Here is a 20,000-nt window from a genome sequence, read left to right as displayed (position 1 = left end):
AGGGACAATAAGCGATATTATCGTTTATCGTGATAAGAAACACTCACGATAATCGTATTGGCGATTTAATTTTGTATCGTGATATCGTCCTCCGTCATGCACCTGGATCAATTCACCTTTTATCTGCCGAAATAGCAGATCTACAAGCTCCGTTGCGACGCGTTGTGAGCTTGTAGATCTGCTATTTTCTGGCAAACGTTCCGCCCCAGGATAATGGATGTTGGGGATATTTTAATTATCGTGATAATATCGTGTTTTTTTTGGGTAACAATACTCGTGATATGAAATGTTCATATCGTCGTTGTCGGGTGAAAACCTTGTATGTCCAAAACTGTTCGTTTTGCATTATCATTTTAAAAATGACTTACTAGTGAAAACAGCTGATCTACAAGCTCACAACGCCTCGCACCGCGAGGCGTTGTGTGCTTGTAGATTGGCTGTTTTCACTACTTTTGTGCGACGGCCTTGTATGATGAGGCAGGGCTTTACTTTGGGAAAGAACGTACAAATTTGAAACTTGGAGATACGAGGTTTCTGCCCGACAGTGACGATATTGTCCCATCCCTAGCGTGCGTGTGTGTGTCTCACCCTCTGAACACTGTGGTATGCCGCACTCCTGGTGTCTGAGGTGCGGTCGCGGGTCGGTGGTGAAGCACCAGGGTCCCACCGTGGAGTTGTCTGGATTGCGGCAGTAGTTTTCTCTCAGGTCCTTCTTCCTGTACTTCTTAGACATGAACCTGCAAGAAGCACACAGAGCAGAGTAGTTATAAGCTAAACAGACACACGGTCAGGGGCGTCAATTGGGTATGGCAGGGGTATGCAGCTGCCATACCCTGGGTCCAGGGGGGGAAATAAAAGTTACTTTTAAATATAAATCCATGAATGCCTCTTTGTGTATCTGTTATGGTTATTATGTTGTTAAATTACAGTAAACTAACTACAAATGCAAAATTTAACAAAATGGTCACTTTAACAAGGTATTATAATTATATTCTCCACACTTGTGTTCTCCCCATCTTGACAAAAATGGTATTCCCAGGTTCCGCAAGTCAGCTGCACAGGTGCAATTCATTATTGTTAATTGTGGCACGTTTACTAACATGCCACGTTTAGCTGCACTTGAACAACCATTCCAGGCTGCCATATCCAGCCCAAGAAACCGTAGAAACGGGGGAATACATAGAATGTACTTCTTAAAATAAATGTATCATGCCTGTTGCTAAGGTATGGCAACATGACTGGTGTCTTGCACGCGCGTGCAAGACACCAGTCATGTTGCCATACCTTATTAGCTTTATCTGAACTGACGCCACTGCACATGGTCAAGAAACCCCGGCGGCTGACAGTCAGACCGCCTGGCTAGCAGCGACTCTGCCGTCCACATTTCCAACCGGCTTTCCCAAGGACAACAGGTTTTGTTGATCAAGACAAGCATCAAAAACCCCAGCAACCCATCACAATTTGAACAGAGCATGTTGCGGAGCATGACTAGCCTTTGTCCATGACCAGAAGAAAGAAACCGCAACGGCCATTGTGAGGCGGTCTGGGGACAAACAGGGCCTGGGAGTAGGAGGAATTTGAAACTATACACTGAAGTATTTCATGTAGTCAGTCAGACATGAACAGCCAACCTTAGTTTTTTTTCCCTGAGAAGCCAGAGCTGAATGGACTGTAAACGCGGCGATAAATCTCTTGTGTGACTCATATCTCCTCTACGTCGGACGTACGTACATGTGGCTGCTTTTGCTGTTTGTGCTGGATTCTGACAGCACCAGGAATCTGGCTGTCAGTTGAGCCTGGTCATGGGGGTTCATGTCCGAAACGTTACAGAGAGACAAAGATCAGGGGCGTGTGTTCCGGTCAAGTGTTTAGTTAACGGTTTAATATAGAACTGAGGAGGTCTTAAGCACTCACAATGTGAACAGTGAACATTTCTGCTGCTAAAGATGCAATTTATTTTGTACGTACACACATATCTGTGTGTTAGTGTGTACATACAGTATGCGTGTAGGTAGGGGTGGGCGATATGGAAGAATACAATATCACGATATTTTTCCAAGCTCTATCACGATACACGATTTTATCACAATTCTTTTTCGTTGTTTTTTATGGTTATTTTTCAATTTACTTGACTCTCTGGGTTCCTTTTGGGAGGTCTAAATTGAACTTTACAAGTATGTAACTCTGACAGTATACAAATGAAACCAAATGGACCCTTACGGGTCCATTTGGTTTCATTTGTATACTGTCAGAGTTAAGTGGAGACCTTGACATTTTAAAGTTTGAGAACTGATTATTTTGACCAAAATGCAGGTTTAAATTCAATTCTGCAATGAATCTCTGTATTAACGATTAAACAGGATTTTTTTATAAGGCTCCCTCATTGTATCACGATATATACGATACCTCTGAAAAGGCATATCGTGGAGACATTGTATCGTCTCAACGATAATTATCACCATATCGCCCACCCCTACGTGTAGGAGTGCGTGTGTGTATGTGCCTGCGTGTGTATGGGCTTGCCTTGCATGCCCGTGTTCCTGCGCATATCTGCAGTAAGTTTACATCTGTGTTTCGCATGCCTGGTGAGCTGACCGATAACGCGTACAAAGAGCCTGGCTTTAATTAGCCGCCCCGCAAAGACATGCTCACACAGCACTGCGATAATGCAGGTTCACTGAAGGTACAAACAGGCACTGCTCACTTTGATTCTTTTAGCCGGCCACGGGGACAACGCACTACAAAGCCTTCCAAAGTCAGGGAAAGAAGGGGTGCACAGGGAGAGATAGCGGAGGAGATGGGTTCTGTCAAGGTGTAAGATGAGGTGTGAGTGTGCGCGCGGGCGTGTGTGGCTTTTTCATCTAATTCAATGAAACCTAAATACCTAGCGCGCACGATCCCTATCATATCACCTTCCTCTCCCCCATCCAAAACTTTTGCCTCCAGACAAATTTTGCTTCCTGTTTCCCCCCCCCTTACTTTCACCACCAAACTGCAGACGTTTGTTTGTTTGAAGTCGTAAGTCATGCTGCTTTGACAAACCACTCGGTTCATTCTCATGAAAGGCAATGTCAAGTGAAAGTGACAGCGAGGCAGAGCGACGTTGGGAGGTTTAAGATTAAATCTCCTCCAACTTCCACCATTAAAAATCAAATCCAATGTGGTAATTGGTAAAGTGTAGATTTGGCAAGTCACAGCACGACAATCCCTCCAGACGATGGGATCAGGATAACCATATGTCACTTTTTTGCCAAACGGGTGCCTCTGGAATCAATGTACAGTACAGCAGGGTTCCCCAAGGGCCGAATCATGTCTAGGGTACCAAGCCGAGGGCCACAGCATTGCAGGGGACGATGGTGGCGTTCCCGCTACTCCAGCGACAGTTCAGATATCGTCATTGTCGGGTGAAAATCTTTTATGTCCAAAACCGTTCGTTTTGCATTTATCATTTAAAAATTTAAACTAGTGAAAACAAACTAGTGAAAACAGACGATCTACAAGACTAGTGAAAACAGACGATCTACAAGCACACAACGCCTCGCACCGCGAGGCGTTGTGTGCTTGTAGATCTGCTGTTTTCACTACTTTTGTGAGACGGCCTTGAATGATGAAGCAGGGCTTTACTTTGCGAAAGAACGTACAAATTTGGAGCAACGAGGTTTCCACCTGACAACGACGATATACTAGTGTTGTTTGCTCTTATACCAGGGTTCCCCAATAGGCGGGCCGCCTATTGGGGAACCCTGCAGTACACTATACTGCAGCACTACTACAGGTGAGCACTGAAAAACACAGAAAATACTGCAGGGGGCCTTCAAGGGCTGCGTTCCCTCATGCTCCCCAGGACATCAACCGGGTCAGGAACTGAACGTGGGTCAAGCACCAAGAACAACTTTAACAGCTGAACATTTTACCCATTAAAGGACAACTCCGCCCTAAATCACTTCTAGGCTCATTTTCCTACTTATATTGATCCCAAAAGACTGTCCATGGGGTCTGTTGAGCTGAAATGCCCCTCTTGTCCAGTTTCCCCAGCAGAACCCAGTAGCATAGAGTGGAGCCTATAAGCCTATCACTTTTACACTATTTGCTGTGGTCAAAAGTGATTTTCTTTTTCATGAATGTGTTATTAGTTGTCATTACAAACACACCCATGCCTTGGTTGTCCCACACAAGCCACCACAATCTCATAAATAATGTTTTGGGGTGAGCATTCGGTACAAGTGCCAATCCAAGTGACTGTACTGGCCAATCACAGGGCAGCTTTTCCGGGACTTGGCAAAACACATAAAAGCATAACATCTGTTTAACAGAGTGTGATGGCTTGTGTTGGACAATGATGGCATGGATGTGTTTGTAATGACAACTAGTACCACATTCATGAAAAATTAAAATACTTTTGACCACAACAAATAGAGTAAAAGCAATAGGCTTTTCCACTCTATGCTATGAGAGCTGCTGGGTTCTGCAGGGGAAACTGGACAACAGGGGCATTTCTGCCTAACAGACCCCATGGACAGTAATTTTGGATCAATATAAGTGGGAAAATGAGCCTAGAAGTGATTTAGGGCGGAGTTGAACTACTCCTTTAAACCCCTGCAAACAGTGGCTCAAGAAGCCAGGCACAATCCATGATGATCGGCTCAGCCACTTCCTTTATCCTACAAATACATTACTGCTTTACCTTCGGTTTCATCTTGAATCCACTTGGTTTCTGTTTTATGTTACGCAGCCTCTTTCTCCTTCTCTAAAGGTATTAAGCATGGATGTGTTTTGGCAAGTTATCAGGGAATTTAATCGGGGAACATGTCCAGTGCTTAACCTGAGGTTGTGTATTAGACATGATCCTAATCCTCCTCACACACGCACGCACGCACGCACGCACGCACGCACGCACACACACACACACACACACACACGCGCGCGCGCACGCACGCACACATTTCGCACACATTTCCTACACCTAGATAAACAGTAAGGCCGCAGCAGGAAATGATCTGTGACTCTGTTAAGCGTTACAATGAGGTCAGAGCATATCGTTTCTGATGAATGACTGCTCCCGGGAGCCTAATCAGGCCCTAATATATCACTCACACACACACACACACACACACACATACACGCACGCACACACACGCACGCGCGCACACACGCACGCACACGCACGCACGCACACACACACAAACACACATGCGCTGACCCCTAGCTACTTGCTAATTGCATTGCTAACACATTGACCTGTGCTTTTACAGTAACAATCGATGGACATGCCTGCGCTGCGCTAACTGTGTTCAAAGTATTCTGCAGCTGTGGATGTTTTGGTGCAGGACAATGAGTCAAACCCACAAACAGCTTTCTTTCACATCGTTCCCAGGATTTGGAGAGCTCCGTGCAATAGGCCTCTGTCTCGGCCTAATCCCATATGCAGTAATTTCACACGTTTCAAAATATAAGGGAAATAATTGTGTCCAAATGTATGTTTTGGATACCTCTTCTTACACAGTATGTGAGAGATTCCAACATTCTAAATATATTTTGTAATTCATTTTAGGCAATTATTTTGCTAATTCTACAACCTAAAACTCACTGACCTCTAGTTACCAGCTAGTTTAGATTGTGTTCAGCGAGGGATGGCAGTAAAAATGACATAAGGGTCTTACTTGTGTTCATGAGGGATAGTAGAGGCCCAGGCTTGGCAGTCGATCCCACTCACTGTTGCTGATCTCCGACCCCTGTAGCTCTGACCTGTACCTACGATGCACTCCCTCACGTAGTCTGTAAGAGAGAGAGAGAGATGGGAAAAGAGTCACAGTCACAGTCAAGAGTGGAAGAGAGAGCTAGAGCAGTTGTTCTCAACCTGTGGGTCGGGACTAGTCTTGCAACAGCCAGACTCTCCAAAAGGAGAGTCTGGGAGTTCCCCATAGACAATGCATTACGCGATGACGTAGTAACTCACTTTGACTGACAGGTCCAGTCAGTAGTCATCAGCGCATCAAAACATCGTCGGGAGAACATCAAATACGTCTTTTCTAGACAGAAATTCCAAAGGTGCAAACTGTTGTTCGTTTTTAAGTTATGAGATGCCGTTGATTTCAGATAAAACTTCGTTTAATGCAGCTTTTATTTGCGATTTGTGAACTTGCGTCGGACATGGGGTCCGCCATCTTTGTTTACAAAATGCGAGAGCTGTAGCAGCCGCTCGACCAATCAGGAGCGGTGTGAGGCGGGTTCGCTCGAAATGCAGCATTTTGATTGGAAATTGAGAACAAATTCTCATAAAGAGACTCGATGGGAGGGACACCAGACCGAGAAAGGACGTAGCTCGGGATGGCTTGCGAGGCTAGGTCGGGACCCTCAGGGGTCCCGACAAACCAACAGAAAGTTTGAGTGTATCTAGGGTATTGGCACATTTCTAATGTGACAATTTAATAGCTCTAAAATGACAAATTAAACCTTGGCCAATTTGTCTAATATTAGAGGCAGAAATTGTGAAAATAGACGATCTACATGCTCGCGAGGCGTTGTGAGCATGTAGATCTGCTATTTTCGCAATAGAACCGTGTTATACAAAATGTAATCCCTCAACTCTTAGTGCTCGTCAGGGTGGGGGGGTCCCCAGTTAGAATATGATTATTTTGGGGGTCGCGGTCTGAAAAGGTTGAGAAGCACTGAGCTAGAGCACTGAGAAATGACCTAATGGTACCACTAATGGTATTTGATGAATGTATTTGTATTCAGTACACAATAATGCATGTTTTTTTGTTGTTGTTGAATATACATTATTTAAAGTTACTTCCATTTATAATTACTGCCATGTTACCGCCGTTTGAATTTTTGAGAGAAAGAGAGAGAGAAGTGAGATACAGATCGAGAACGGGAGATCAGCCAACCGTTGTGTTTGAGCTGATCTAGAAAGCAGAGAGTTGGAGATGTTCACTTGTGAATCTTAGCTTAACAAGGACTTGTCCTTGCCAGAATCCAAAGTCTGTTTTCCTAATCTTCAGCAAAACATTTGGAACAAAGTAAAGAAATGAAGGGAAAAGAAGTCAGCCACACGGCACAGCATGCATGTTCTGCATTCTGAGCAGTCTGTCAACAGAGGGGCAGAGGGCCGGACTTTCCATAGTTTACACAAACACTAGATAATAACACAAAATTGACCGTAATCTATGGCTGTGCTGTAAACACTACATGACTGCCCTACACTCCCCCCTCCAACTTCTACTCACACTGCACCTTCTATCTTCATCAGTCTCCTACTGTACTCTACCTCGTCCCTTGTTATCCTCCTCCTTAACCTCCTCGTTCTAAGGCCTCCTCTTATAGGGCTGTCACAATTATTACATAATCGTCGAATCGCAATTATTTGACATAATCGCAATTATTTGACATAATCGCAATTATTTTGTAATAATCGTGAATGTTGAAAAATCTTCATACATTTTCAGAAATAGTAGAAATAGCAGATCTACAAGCTCACAACGCGTCGCATTGCAACGCGTTGTGAGCTTGTAGATCGGCTATATCCACTATCAATGTTATTTTTTAAGTAGTAAGTTGTCAAATATGTATTTCTTTGTGTGTTTAGGTTATGTGTATCTTCAAAGCCTAAAAGCCAAACAGAAATGTAATTATCAACGACAAAAACACAATTAAATCGTTAATCGCAATTATTTGAGTGACAATGAATCGTCATGTAAAATGTCATATTGTGACAGCCCTACTCCTCTCTCTCTAATTCAGTAGCGGAATGTAATCAAGACAAGTACAGGTAGCATATATAGGACAAAGCGTTACAAGAGACGACAGGGCACCTTTCTTTTGATACAGTTGGTAGTTGAAGTCCTGCTGGCTCTGGGTTCCGGGTGAGCTCCTGTCAAAGGACAGCCAGTGGCATTTCCTGCTTTTATGGTCGTAGAGGAACGCTCTGGAGAGACAGGACAGACCAGAGAGGGTCAGAGACAGAGAGAGAGAGAGAGAAAGGGTATACAATAGCAGGGGCGTCACAAGGGGGGGAAAAGTGGGGCTGAGTTACTAGGGCCCAACTTGGAGGGGACTTAATTATTTTATACTTTAGCTATTGAAAAATAGCTAAAGTATCGGTGCCGCGGCGTCGCGCTGTGAGCTTGTAGATCTGCTATTTTTGAAAATGTGTGCAAAATTGCAAATCTTTGAGAATATGTATTTTGTAAGCAAACATTTGTAACTAAAATTCTGCTTCATGGGGGGGTCCCTGAAACTAAATATTTTGAGATGGGGGTCCGTGGCCAAATACATATCATTTTGGGGGTCCTTCACATGAAAAGGTTTGAGCACCACTGACATAGAAACATTAGAAGGATTCGAAAAATTCAATGACTTTCACGATCTTTCAATAGTTAAAGCACAAAATAATGCGTAATAATAACGCGTTCCCAGTCTAAATGGGTTAAACCCCCTCCCCCTATGAAGAACATTCATGGGGGGCCCGCAGTGAATTCTTGTACCCAGGGCCCAGAATCTGGTGCGACACCCCTGTACAATACATCAATGTACATGATGGACATTGTATTTTTCTGAATGTCTTGACGCAAAGTGATTCCTCAGAGACTGTTCACCCTGGTGCGTGCCAGCGATGCAGAGGCCTGATAGAGCGGAAGTGTAACGGGCAAAATAAGTCTGCGGATAACCTTATCAAAGTGTGACTATAACACGCTTATTGTAAGCGTCGCTTGAGACAATAACGGTGTGGCAGTGAGAGCAGACATCTCTAGTCAATGTCAGTTGGTTGAGACCCAGAAAAGTGAACAGAAAAACACATTCTTTGATGAATATAACATTCACAGCTGATCCCAAATGTTTTTCCCTGATGTACGCAGCTGATAATCTCCCTTAATTCATACCTAGAGCTGTTATAGCTATATATACCGGTTCTCAATGTGAGACCCAAAGACCCCCAGTCCCCCAGTGGTCCTTGGGAGGGGGTTTCAAGGTGTCCCCAGCTAAATGTATTATAGTTAGCAAATGCACTAATACACTTACGGGTCTGTAAAGGCCTTATCATAGTCCAAGGTGAAGAGCTATCACCTCACCGCGGTGTAGTTTTCTAGCTATCAACTGGTTTGACATACAAGGACGGTTTCCTGCAGACAGTGATGACCTGCAACATAACATGATAGCTAGAAAACTACACCGCGGTGAGGTGATAGCTTGGACTATGATAGACGCTTAAGGGTCCATGTGATTCCATTTGTACACTCACAGTTGAATGAAGACTTCTGTGACCTACAGGTTCTCAAAGTGGATTTCAGGGACTCTGGGTTCCTTTATGGGGGTCTAAATTTACCCGTACAAGTCTGTAACTCTGACAGTATACAAATAGAACCAAATGGACCCAAGCCGGTCCATTTGGTTCCATTTGTACACTGTCAGAGTTAAGAGGAGACCTTGAAATGTTAAAGTATGAACAACACTGCATTAGGCCCAGACTGTAAAAAATATGGCCGGTGGGTTTCTATGCTACAAAATTGGTTTCTATGCTACGAAAATGAAGCTTGTTTTGGCCTTGTTTGGGTGTCACCATCATTGTTTACTGGTACCCAATTGGAATGCTATTGGCTGCCAACGGACACGTGCAACTGCAAGGATACATGGGACATTGTCTTGAGCTTGTCAAAAATAAAGCACACGAAGAAGAATCATTACAAGCCTATGATCACAAGCCCCTTCTACTGCATACCCTGCTTTAACATCAATTATAACATAAATTGGACCATATTTTCACAAAACGCATATTATGGTGATTGAAACGAGGCTTTAAAGTAGCGACAGGAACCATAAAGTATTTATGACAATGTTTATTAAGGTAAGAAAATCAAATGTAAAAGTTTGGGGGAAATGAACGGAATCCTATGGAGAACATGTTGCTTTTGGTACCAGAACAGCGCAACTAGCGGGCCAATCATAGGAACTTTTAGGTCCTTGTTTTCAACTGGCCCCCTGATTAGGCCTCGGTCTATCAGATTATAAGGGTTGATAATCCATGCCACAGCATAAAACAGGGTTCCCCGATTAGTTTTCCCCAAGGGCCGAATTATGTCTAGGGTACCAAGCCGAGGGCCACAACATTGCAGGGGGCGACGGTGGCGTTCCCGCTACTCCAGCGACAGTTTTCGTCGTTGTCGGGTGAAAATCTTGTGTGTCCAAAACCGTTTGTTTTGAATTTATCATTTTAAAAATGATTTAAACTAGTGAAAACAGCCGATCTACAAGCACACAACGCCTCGCGGTGCGAGGCGTTGTGTGCTTGTAGATCTGCTGTTTTCACTACTTTTGTGCGACGGCCTCGTATGATTTGCGAAAGAACGTACAAATTTGGAGATATGAGATTTCCACCCGACAACGACAATATACTAGTGTTGTTGCTGCTCTTATAACACCATTATTACTGGGGTTGGTGTGGGCCAGACAGTAGCCCCCCGCGGGCCGCAAATGGCCCGCGGGCCGCCTATTGGAGAACCCTGGCATAAGAGGACCGCACGTACCTGCAGACAAACGGGAGCCTCTTATTGCGGCTGCAGGCTTTGGCGCACTTGGCCATGCTCAGCTTCCTGCTCTTGGTCAGGTGGGAGGGGCCAGGGGACAGGGCCACCAGGCGTACGCCGTCGACCCTCTGGTAGTCCTGCAGCGCATTCCTCCTGCTCTCTGGTGATATATAGGCAGTCATAGAGAGAGAGTTTATAGCAGCTCAGCAGTGGCTGGAAAAATATGCACACCATGCACAAACATGAAGGGGGCACGACGACGTGCTTGCATGAAGAAGACGTTTATTCAACAAACACACACACAAACACATGTGTTTGTTGAACAAACATTCCGAGCATAAAAGAGTTGCGAGCCCCCCCCCCCCCTTATGAATAGGAACACATTGCACAAACACAGACGCACAAGCACACACACAAACACGCGCATGACGCACACGCACACAAAGCATAGACATAGGCTACAGTCACATACTGGAGCCATGAACATGAAACTAAGCATGCTTGACTGTCCTTGTTCTTGTTCTTCACTCTCTGACAAGCATAACAATGGCTCAATCAGTCTGCTTATTAATCTACAGGACCTAATGGGATGCACAGTCATTCATCACTGTCCCCTTACCTCCACCAGCTAGAGTCTATAGTTACTAGACCACACACACATGCACGCATGCACGCATGCATGCACGCACACACACGTATCAGAGTCTCACTGTCTCTCTTAATGCTGCCTCTGGCAGGTTCTCTCTGCATCTCTGCAGACCATCAGAGCTTTATCCCTCCTCCTCCTCCTCCTAGACTAGCTACTTAATTCAACAGAGGCTCTCTAAGCAGTTCAACAGACTGTAGATGTGTCAAACTGCAAAATCCGCAAGGATAAACTTTAGCAAATGGGATCTGAAAAGTTAACATGGCATGAGGAACGCTGTCTGTGTAGTCGTTGGAAGGATGTTCTGAACGATCAACATGACAGTAGGACAACTGTATATAGCGGATCATTTGAAAGGGAAAGAAAGGTGTTACAGTTTCAGTTCAGCAATATTTGTTACTGTAGCTAAGGGTCTTCAACAGGGGGACCCGGGACCCCTTGGGAGTCCTCAAGAGTTACAACAGGGGGTCCTCCAAATCTGTGTCCGTATTCTGAGAACTTTAACTTTTAGTTTTGTAGTTCGGCTATTTTCAGCAAAGAGGTTTGGTGTTGAGGGTTAAAAGAGCAGACCAAGTACAGAGTGAAAGGTCAAGTTTATTTACGGTTCACTGATTGATTGATTGATTGATTGATTGATTGACTTTATTAGAAGTTTGCATAGGAAAAGGTAGGAGTTTCATGACGGTACAGTTCACTGGTAGGAGGTCTACTAAAAGGAGATCCTAGAAAAGACTAAGCTTATTTCCAAGTGGTTAAATGTAAATACAAATTGACATGAATCCAAAATACACTGATGATCATGCTGTCAAACAATACAACTATGGAATGTCTGAAAAGGTTATGGGGGTCCCTGCTTCATATCTCTCTCAACTAAGGGGTCCTTTTCCAGAAAACGTTGAAGACCCAGACCTTATGTAGCCTATATTTTAGATGTACCTGATGATCCTGCTCAACCTGAGTTCACCGGCTCGGTCATTTCCGTGCCCATGAGTGCGTTGAGAGCAACGAGGCGCAAAATCAGACAGCACTTTGAAGACTGCTGACTGCATGATCATTAATGGGGGTTTAATTCGGGGACATTTGGGGGAGCAGTGGGATAGGCATGCCTATACTCTCTTCCACTGTTAATCGAGTGTGTTCTGATGCAGTGATTCCCAAACTTTTTAGTCCGTGACCCAAAAGAGAAATTAAACAATCACCCCCAGTGAGAACAGCAGATCCACATTTATTTATGGAATTTCTTAGATTTGTTTGTTTTAAAATGTATACAATATATAGCCAATATTTTTTTTATTGTGAAAATGTTTTTAAATAAAAAATGGTCCCACAAAGGGGTCCCAACCCAGTGTTTGGGAACCACAGTTGGGATTGGGAATGGGAAGATTGGGAACCAATGCGTTAACGCATAATGCGGTGCCAGAAAGGTGACTGGCATGCCTGTACCATAACCATGCACGTTTGAGTTGGGATGAAAACCGAAAATATAGTTCTTGTTCATGCGCGATCGTAATTAACTTTCAATCCAAAATGCGCCCTCAAGAAAGCATAAAACATTTTGGAATAACGCGCAGGCTATATTCATTCAAATGGGATGGGATATCCAGGGATTAACAAAACAGTTGCAACTAAATATAGTTTTCTCTCCAAACTTACCGGAACAAGAGATGACGAAGAGTCCGAGAACTAGCCTGTATATCCACATCGCGGTGCCGGAGGTTTAATAACGTCCCAAAACAACTGAAGGAATGGCAGCTTTTAAGGTCCTGTGGATCTGATGGAGTCTGAGATGTTCCTTCTTCCACCACTGCAACATGCGTCTCCTCTAAGAGCGCCTCGCCTAGATCTAGAGCTCTCACTCTCTCTCTCTCCCTCCCTCCCTCCCTCCCTCCCTCCCTCTCTCTCTCTCTCTCTCTCTCTCTCTCTCTCTCTCTCCCTCTCCCCTCCCTCTCCCTCCTTCTCTCTCTCTCTCTCTCTCCCTCTCTCTCTCCCTCTCCCTCTCCCCTCCCTCTCCCTCCTTCTCTCTCTCCCCGTCTCTCTCTCTCTCTCTCTCTCTCTCTCTCTCTCTCTCTCTCTCTCTCTCTCTCTCTCTCTCTCTCTCTCTCTCAATAACAACAACCAGCGCAGCGCCGTCCCACTCTCCTTGTACGTGTGTTTTATTATTTTTTTACTTGACCAACCTCTAAAAACGCAGCAGTGAAAGATATTGGTAAGCACTTGTCAGCGGGGGTCAGAGAAGGGGCTTATAGCCTAATTGTTTGTTTATACCACTTTTCCGTTCTATCCCGTGAAAAGCGGACTGTCAGATAAGAGGTGATGATACAGGAGGGGCTATTATCCCAGTCCGTCTTCACAACGTGTCATGTCTATTTCCAGCGATGACAGGATGAGATAGTGCGTGACACTTGTTAGTCAGAGCTGACCTCAGCTCTTTTTCGCTAAACATCTCTGTTGTGTTGAGTAGGCTAGTCTACTGAGAGGAAGCTCTGCATCTGCTGTGTCCTCTGCAGTGTTTCTCTGCCATGTGGTTCTGGACCAGGGCAAGGGCTGCCAAATATTTCGATGTCGATTATATGATATAGGCCGCTACGATATTACCGTACACATTTCATATTCAATAAGTGTTGTAACAGTGAAAACTAAGCATTATTCAACCCTTGATTTTAAGCGCTATTGTGTTCCCACACTTTTTATTTGATATTAAAGTGTAGCAAAAGTCTTCAAAAGAAATTAACAACGATCGGCCAGAGCGATATATCGTTGCCTTTTGCGATACTACTGGCATGGACCATGGTCATACCGCAATAATGATAGGCTACTTTAAAGATGTATTGTGCAGCACTATTTTGTACATAGCCGAGTGGGTTGCTGAATTTCTAAGACAAATAAGCCTATTTAGGGTTGCCATAAATAAGGGACACTCACAGTGGCGGAGCGACCCCCCGCCGCGCCCTAATGCGAGGTTTTCACCACAGTTTTTCGGGCCGAATATCGGAGTGAATTTCGGAGTGCGTGAATAAAAAAATCAACCTCACGTTATGTCAATCACGTTTGCACACTGCCGCCCATTTGGTATTTATTTTCGGACCAGGGTTGATTTTTTCCGATTTTCGCAGCTGTCGCACAGAGTCCCTTCCTCTCTCTCTCCCTGGCTTACCGCTTTCAGATTTCCAAAACGCAACGAAAACACGCAGTGCCGTGTGCAACCACCTTTAGGCCTATTCCTAAGAAAAATAAGGGATGGCCTGAAAAAGTTAATCTCAAGCTCATAGAGTCTATGCATATGAGCTTGATTGATTCTAAAAAATCTAACCAAGTTTGAAGTGAGCGGTGGATGTGAAAAGTTCATTCATTTCGTTAAGCTATACCCTGTGTGTGTGTGTGTGTGTGTGTGTGTGTGTGTGTGTGTGTGTGTGTGTGTGTGTGTGTGTGTGTGTGTGTGTGTGTGTGTGTGTGTGTGTGTGTGTGTGTGTGTGTGTGTGTATTGTGTAGCAGTTAATTTCAGGGTCGCCTGTGTGTGTGTGTGTCGTGTGTTACATACTGTAGTTAGAAAGTTACATAGTTTACATACAGACACAGTCACGCATAGGAGACAGCGTGACCACCGCTCAAAAATAAGGAACAAAGTGTGTCCCTTGTCAGTTCAATGAAGGAGTAGGACACATCTTAACAAGGGACGATTCCTTATTTCAAGTGATGGTTGTCACATGTCACAGTGTGGTCTCGTTTTTGCACGGATAAGGTTAAAATTGAGTCCAGAGTTAAGAAAGCTTCACCACGGCAAGATTGTGATAACTGAGAGACATAGATCTATAGGCCAGTGGTTCTCAACCTTTTCAGGCCGTGACCCCCAACATAATCATATTTTAACTGCCACCCCCCCTTCCCTCCCCCCACCCCACCCTGACGAGCACTGAAGAGTTGAGGCATTACGTTTTGTATAACACGGTTATATTGTGAAAATAGCCGATCTACATGCTCACAACGCCTCCCAACACGAGGCGTTGTGAGCATGTAGATCGGCTATTTTCACATTTCTGTCTCTATAATATTTGACAATCTGGCCAATGTTTAATTTGTCATAAAAAAGTCCTTAAATTGTCACTTTAGAAATATGCATAAAGCGCGCACGCACACGCGCACACACACACACAAACCTCACATTTAAACCCACACACACTTAATAAAACACAAAATGGAAAACACTACAAAAAACAACAACAGAGACATGCTCAGAAAAAGGGGTCGATGCACAGCGACTCCTCTGCTATCGGCATGGTCTCTCCATGAATGAGTAATATTCCCGTGGTTTCCTGAGTAAACCACAGAGTCACTCACGATAATAAACAATCTCCGCCATGAGTCAGATACTTTCACTGTGAGTACAACTCATGTCTCTCTGTTTCTCTGTCTCTCTCTTTCTCTCCCTCTCTGTCTCCCTCTCTCTCTCTCTCTATCACTGATCTAACATTCATGAACACATGCAGATAGGCCTTCTTGCATGTGCGGACACACATCCACACGCACAAAGACAAATATTCCTCCTTCACCGCACAATAGCCTCCGAGAGTTAAATTAACAGTGAGGGTTTTACTGTGCGCACACTCACAGCTAATGAATAGCAGATGACTTGGTTAAAAGCACCAGTTTTAGGTTCCGACCAAAAAACAAGTCTTTCTTATTACTGACTTTCCAGGCAAGAATTCAGTGGGTGGTTTTCCCTGCCCGGGCCAGCGCAGGGCCCAGGACGTCTGAGAGATATTGGGTGGAGATTAGAGGAGCCCGGTAGCCCCGCTGTTCGCTCATATATGAGCGGCTCCTGCTCGACTGGAGGCTCCCAAACACCTGGGCCCCGTTAATGTCAGGGCCTTGTGTCTTCATCTGAGGGGAGGAAGTTCAATGGGAGAGCTGAGGAAACGAGGTAGACGGCGGAGAGGCGGAGAGGAGCGGTGACTAAGATCACGTCAGGAGAGGAGAGACACAGATGCATGCATAGCAAGCAGAGTGGACCCTGGAGAGGATGCGGTGCGTTGAAGTGCACGCGTGCGTGCGCGTTTGTGTGTGTGTGCGCGTGTGCGTGTGCACACGCTATTATGGACTGTAGTCTATTTACCATTTATATAGCACTTTTTCCATTCTCTCTGACCACTTAAAGCTATACTATGGAAGTTGCTCAACTACTGACTGGTCAGTAGCGGTATTACTTTTTTCGGCCGTTTTTCGCCCGGGGTCGCCGCAGACCACCAGAGCGGGGCCGCAACACCGCGACCGCCTTCACCTCGCCGATACGCATCTTTAGAGTGGTCTCACGTCCCTCTGCGACCAGGCATTGGGGAGTAACAGGCAAGACTCCAACACCAGCGTAAACACTGTTGCTGAGGCAAGCTACTTCCTGAAGAGACGGCAAGACGCGCTGTGATTGGCCGGTAGTGTATGATCCGCGCTGTGATTGGCCAACTTATATACAACGTATACGTAAAGATGCAAATGACGTAATTTTGCCGCGAAATGCAACCCCCCTCACGGCTCATAGAAAACATATAAAGAGAAGGCTTTAGGGGCTGAAATTAACGGAGTGGGTGTTCCAAAACTTTAGCGATTTAACAGTTAGGACCATTTTAAGATTAGTTCTATTGGAAAAGTTACAGAGTATAGCTTTAAATTTGCTTCAGAATGTACTTCACGTTCAACCCATTCACAGTCACACACATTGTAACAGCGGGACACCATTACACATGTGCTACACACATTCATAACCTGCTTTTTCGGGAGCAGCTAGGAGTTCTTGTCTCGAGGACGTTTGCTCAAGGAAACCTCGACACGCAGCTGGTGACTGAACATGCTCTAACTCATGGGCTTCTGCTGCCCTTTAGCCGCATCCAAACCACCATGTGCTTGTATGTCTATGTAATTCTGTGTGTGTGTGTGTGTGTGTGTGTGTGTGTGTGTGTGTGTGTGTGTGTGTGTGTTTGTGTGTGCGTGCGTGTATGCATGCGCGCGTGTGTGTGTGTGCGTGTGTGCGTGCGTGTGTGTGCGCGTGTGTGTCTGTGTGGGAGGTACTGTCTCATTATACTGCCTATACAGTATGCTATTGCTACTTGCTGTTGTGCCCTTCTGTATGTGTAAGTGTAAGCGTGCGGGTGTGCATGTGTGTACAAGTGGGTGTCCATCTATAAAGGCATTATTTTCATCTGCACCATATTAGCAGGACCTTAGGGTGACCCTGCCCCCCCCACCCATCCCCCACCAACCACCACACACACACGCACGCACGCACGCGCACGCACGCACGCGCACGCACACACACACACGAGCACGCACACACACGCACACACACACACACACACACACACACACACTCCCAAGATACTCCCTCCTCCTTCCTCTACAGCAGCAGATTTCAGATACATGACGGAATGCACAAAAGATGGAGCGGGAAAAGAGACAGGAAAAGGAAAGCAGGGAGAGATATAAATGGAGTGAATGAAAGGATGAAGTGTCAGAGAGAGAGAGAGAGAGAGAGAGAAGGACACTGGAAGGGAAGTCAGAACAGGGGAATTCTGGGGGGAGAAAGAGTGGGGGAGCATCAGGTATTTAACTAATGAGGAAACACAAACATGCTAGCTGTGCACGCGCGCGCGCGCGTGTGTGTGTGTGTGTACAGGGGTGTCGCACCAAATTCTGGGCCCTGGGTACAAGGAATTACTGAGGGCCCCCCATGAATGTTCTTCATATAGGGGGAGGGGGTTTAACCCATTTAGACTGGGAAGGAATGTATTATTTTGTGCTTTAACTATTGAAAAATAGCAGATATACAAGCTCACAGTGTGGCACCGAGTGCAGCGCTGCGAACTTGTAGATCTGCTATTTTTGAAAAATCGTGAAAAAGTCTTTCAATATTTGAAATCCTTCTAAGGTTTTTCAAAAACCTATGTTTCTATGTCAGTAGTGCTCAAACATTTTCATTTGAAGGACCCCCAAAATGATATGTATTTCGTTCCAGGGACACCCCCCCCCAGAAGCAAAAGTTTTCACGACTTTTCAAAAATAGCAGATCTACAAGCTTGCAGCGCTTGTATATCTGCAATTTTTCAATAGCTATTAGCTAAAGTATAAAATAATTTAGGCCCCCTCCACCTTGGGCCCTGGTAACTCAGTCCCACTTTTCCCCCCCTTGTGACGCCCCTGTGTGTGTGTGTGTGCCCGACCAGCGTGTGTTGCGGTTAGTGACAACTGCAATGGAGCTGGATGCGGTAAACAGAGATACTGTGTCAGGCGATCTGCCTTTAAATAAACACTCACTTCCTGTTGTCAGTGTGCGCGAGTGGAACCGCCGCTCGTAATTAAGAACTGTCGACAGTTACGGTTAACACAAATAAATTACAAGCAGAACTGTTCAGCCACCACAAAGAGTATTTAAACACAGCCTCCCTGCCAGAAAATCTTGTGTAAACCATGAAAAAAATAAAACCCAACTACGATATTTGGCACCGGTATACACTGTCAGTGACAGAAGTTCAAGGTAACCCTTTTAACTGGTTCCAAATACCATCAATATCAACCTTTGGGAGTGTGCCTCCTTTCTCGAGCATTTCTATTACATTTTTGGAAAGTGACACTATAGCCAGGCACTAAAATAGGCAGAGCAACACAACACAAATGCAAATACAGCAAATTCCACTGGAACTAATCTTTTTGTGAACATGCGCCTAGAAGACTCCAATATTACATTTGTTCTACAGAGACAGCATGGAAATTAGCCATTAATGATTATCCTATTATTTAATTAGTCTCCTATAGCCAACAGAGATCAAAGTGTGTGTTGTCACAAAAGTAACACATATTCTGATTATTATGGAATTCCCATTATGGGCATATTGGTTGGATTGCGGTTCTGAACAACTGGGTATCGGAACCTCTTGGGCGGCAGGCACCGCACTCCCTCGACTCCTTCCTGCTTCGTGCACAGAGTTTGAAGTCTGTCAGTCCTATATATGCACATAACCATATATGGGCATAGTGGTCAGATTTGTGGCTTTGGACGACTGGATCTCTGTATCTGTCAATCCGTGTGCCTTCTATGCCCATACATGCATTGGGAACTCCTTAAATGGTTATGGCTGAGTCAAAGTGACATCAGAGGTCCACCCGCCCGTCCACACTCCCATTAGACAATTTTAATATAGGATTCTTTTAGATATTTTGTTTTGTTACTAACTCCAATTAGAACAGTTTTATCCCCAGTCTTCTTATTACTTTTTATTTTCATTCATTTTGTTGAGTCATCATACATCTCTGTGTATAATTAAATACCTCCAAGTCAAATTCCTTGTACGTGCAGCTTCAATAACCAAATAAATTAAAACAAGTCAGTTTCCTATTTACTACTAATGAAAAAGCTTCTGGCTCTATACTTTCGTGACATTTATAAAAAAATAAAATCATTTGGGAGATACTTTTTTATTTTATTTCCCCAGACATGAATCTTAATGAGAATTCTCAGTCTGAGGGTATAATTAACTTTTAACTCTGAAGACACACACGCTAACCTTTCCCATTCAATCCACAAGCAGACACCCAGGTTTGCCACAGAGTCCTGAAGATTGAGTCTCTCTGTCCCTGTTCTCCGGTGTTTATGGGTGTTGATGTGAACGTTTTAAGGAGAACATAAGGACTATTCATGAATAGAATGGCCTGGCGAGTTTGTATATCCACATTAGCCATAACTGTTTAAAAGACACATCCTTTAGTGTAGTAAACAAGAGGTACGCCACACAAACACACAGGTGTACCACGTGAACTCCATTGTGAGGCTGCCTTTGAACGTACAGTAG

At 44.7% G+C, this 20,000-nt stretch overlaps 1 protein-coding gene across 1 annotated transcript in view; it reads right to left on the bottom strand.

Annotated features, from left to right (window-relative positions):
• Positions 1-12,970, bottom strand: part of hgfb (hepatocyte growth factor b) — a 45,053-nt gene extending 32,083 nt beyond the window's left edge. Inside the window, exons 1-5 of the mRNA XM_080737319.1 lie at positions 12,823-12,970; positions 10,524-10,683; positions 7,815-7,927; positions 5,661-5,775; positions 589-737 (exon numbers count right to left, since the gene is read on the bottom strand). Of these exons, the coding sequence (XP_080593445.1) occupies positions 589-737; positions 5,661-5,775; positions 7,815-7,927; positions 10,524-10,683; positions 12,823-12,871 (586 nt within the window). The 5' untranslated portion in view covers positions 12,872-12,970. The remainder of the gene's footprint in view (positions 1-588; positions 738-5,660; positions 5,776-7,814; positions 7,928-10,523; positions 10,684-12,822) is intronic.
• Between the last annotated feature and the right edge of the window lie 7,030 nt (positions 12,971-20,000).

This window comes from Nannobrachium achirus, assembly GCF_963921795.1.
Source record: "Nannobrachium achirus genome assembly, chromosome: 11".
Classification (NCBI taxonomy): domain Eukaryota; kingdom Metazoa; phylum Chordata; class Actinopteri; order Myctophiformes; family Myctophidae; genus Nannobrachium; species Nannobrachium achirus.
This window is presented reverse-complemented; position numbering and strand designations above follow the sequence as displayed.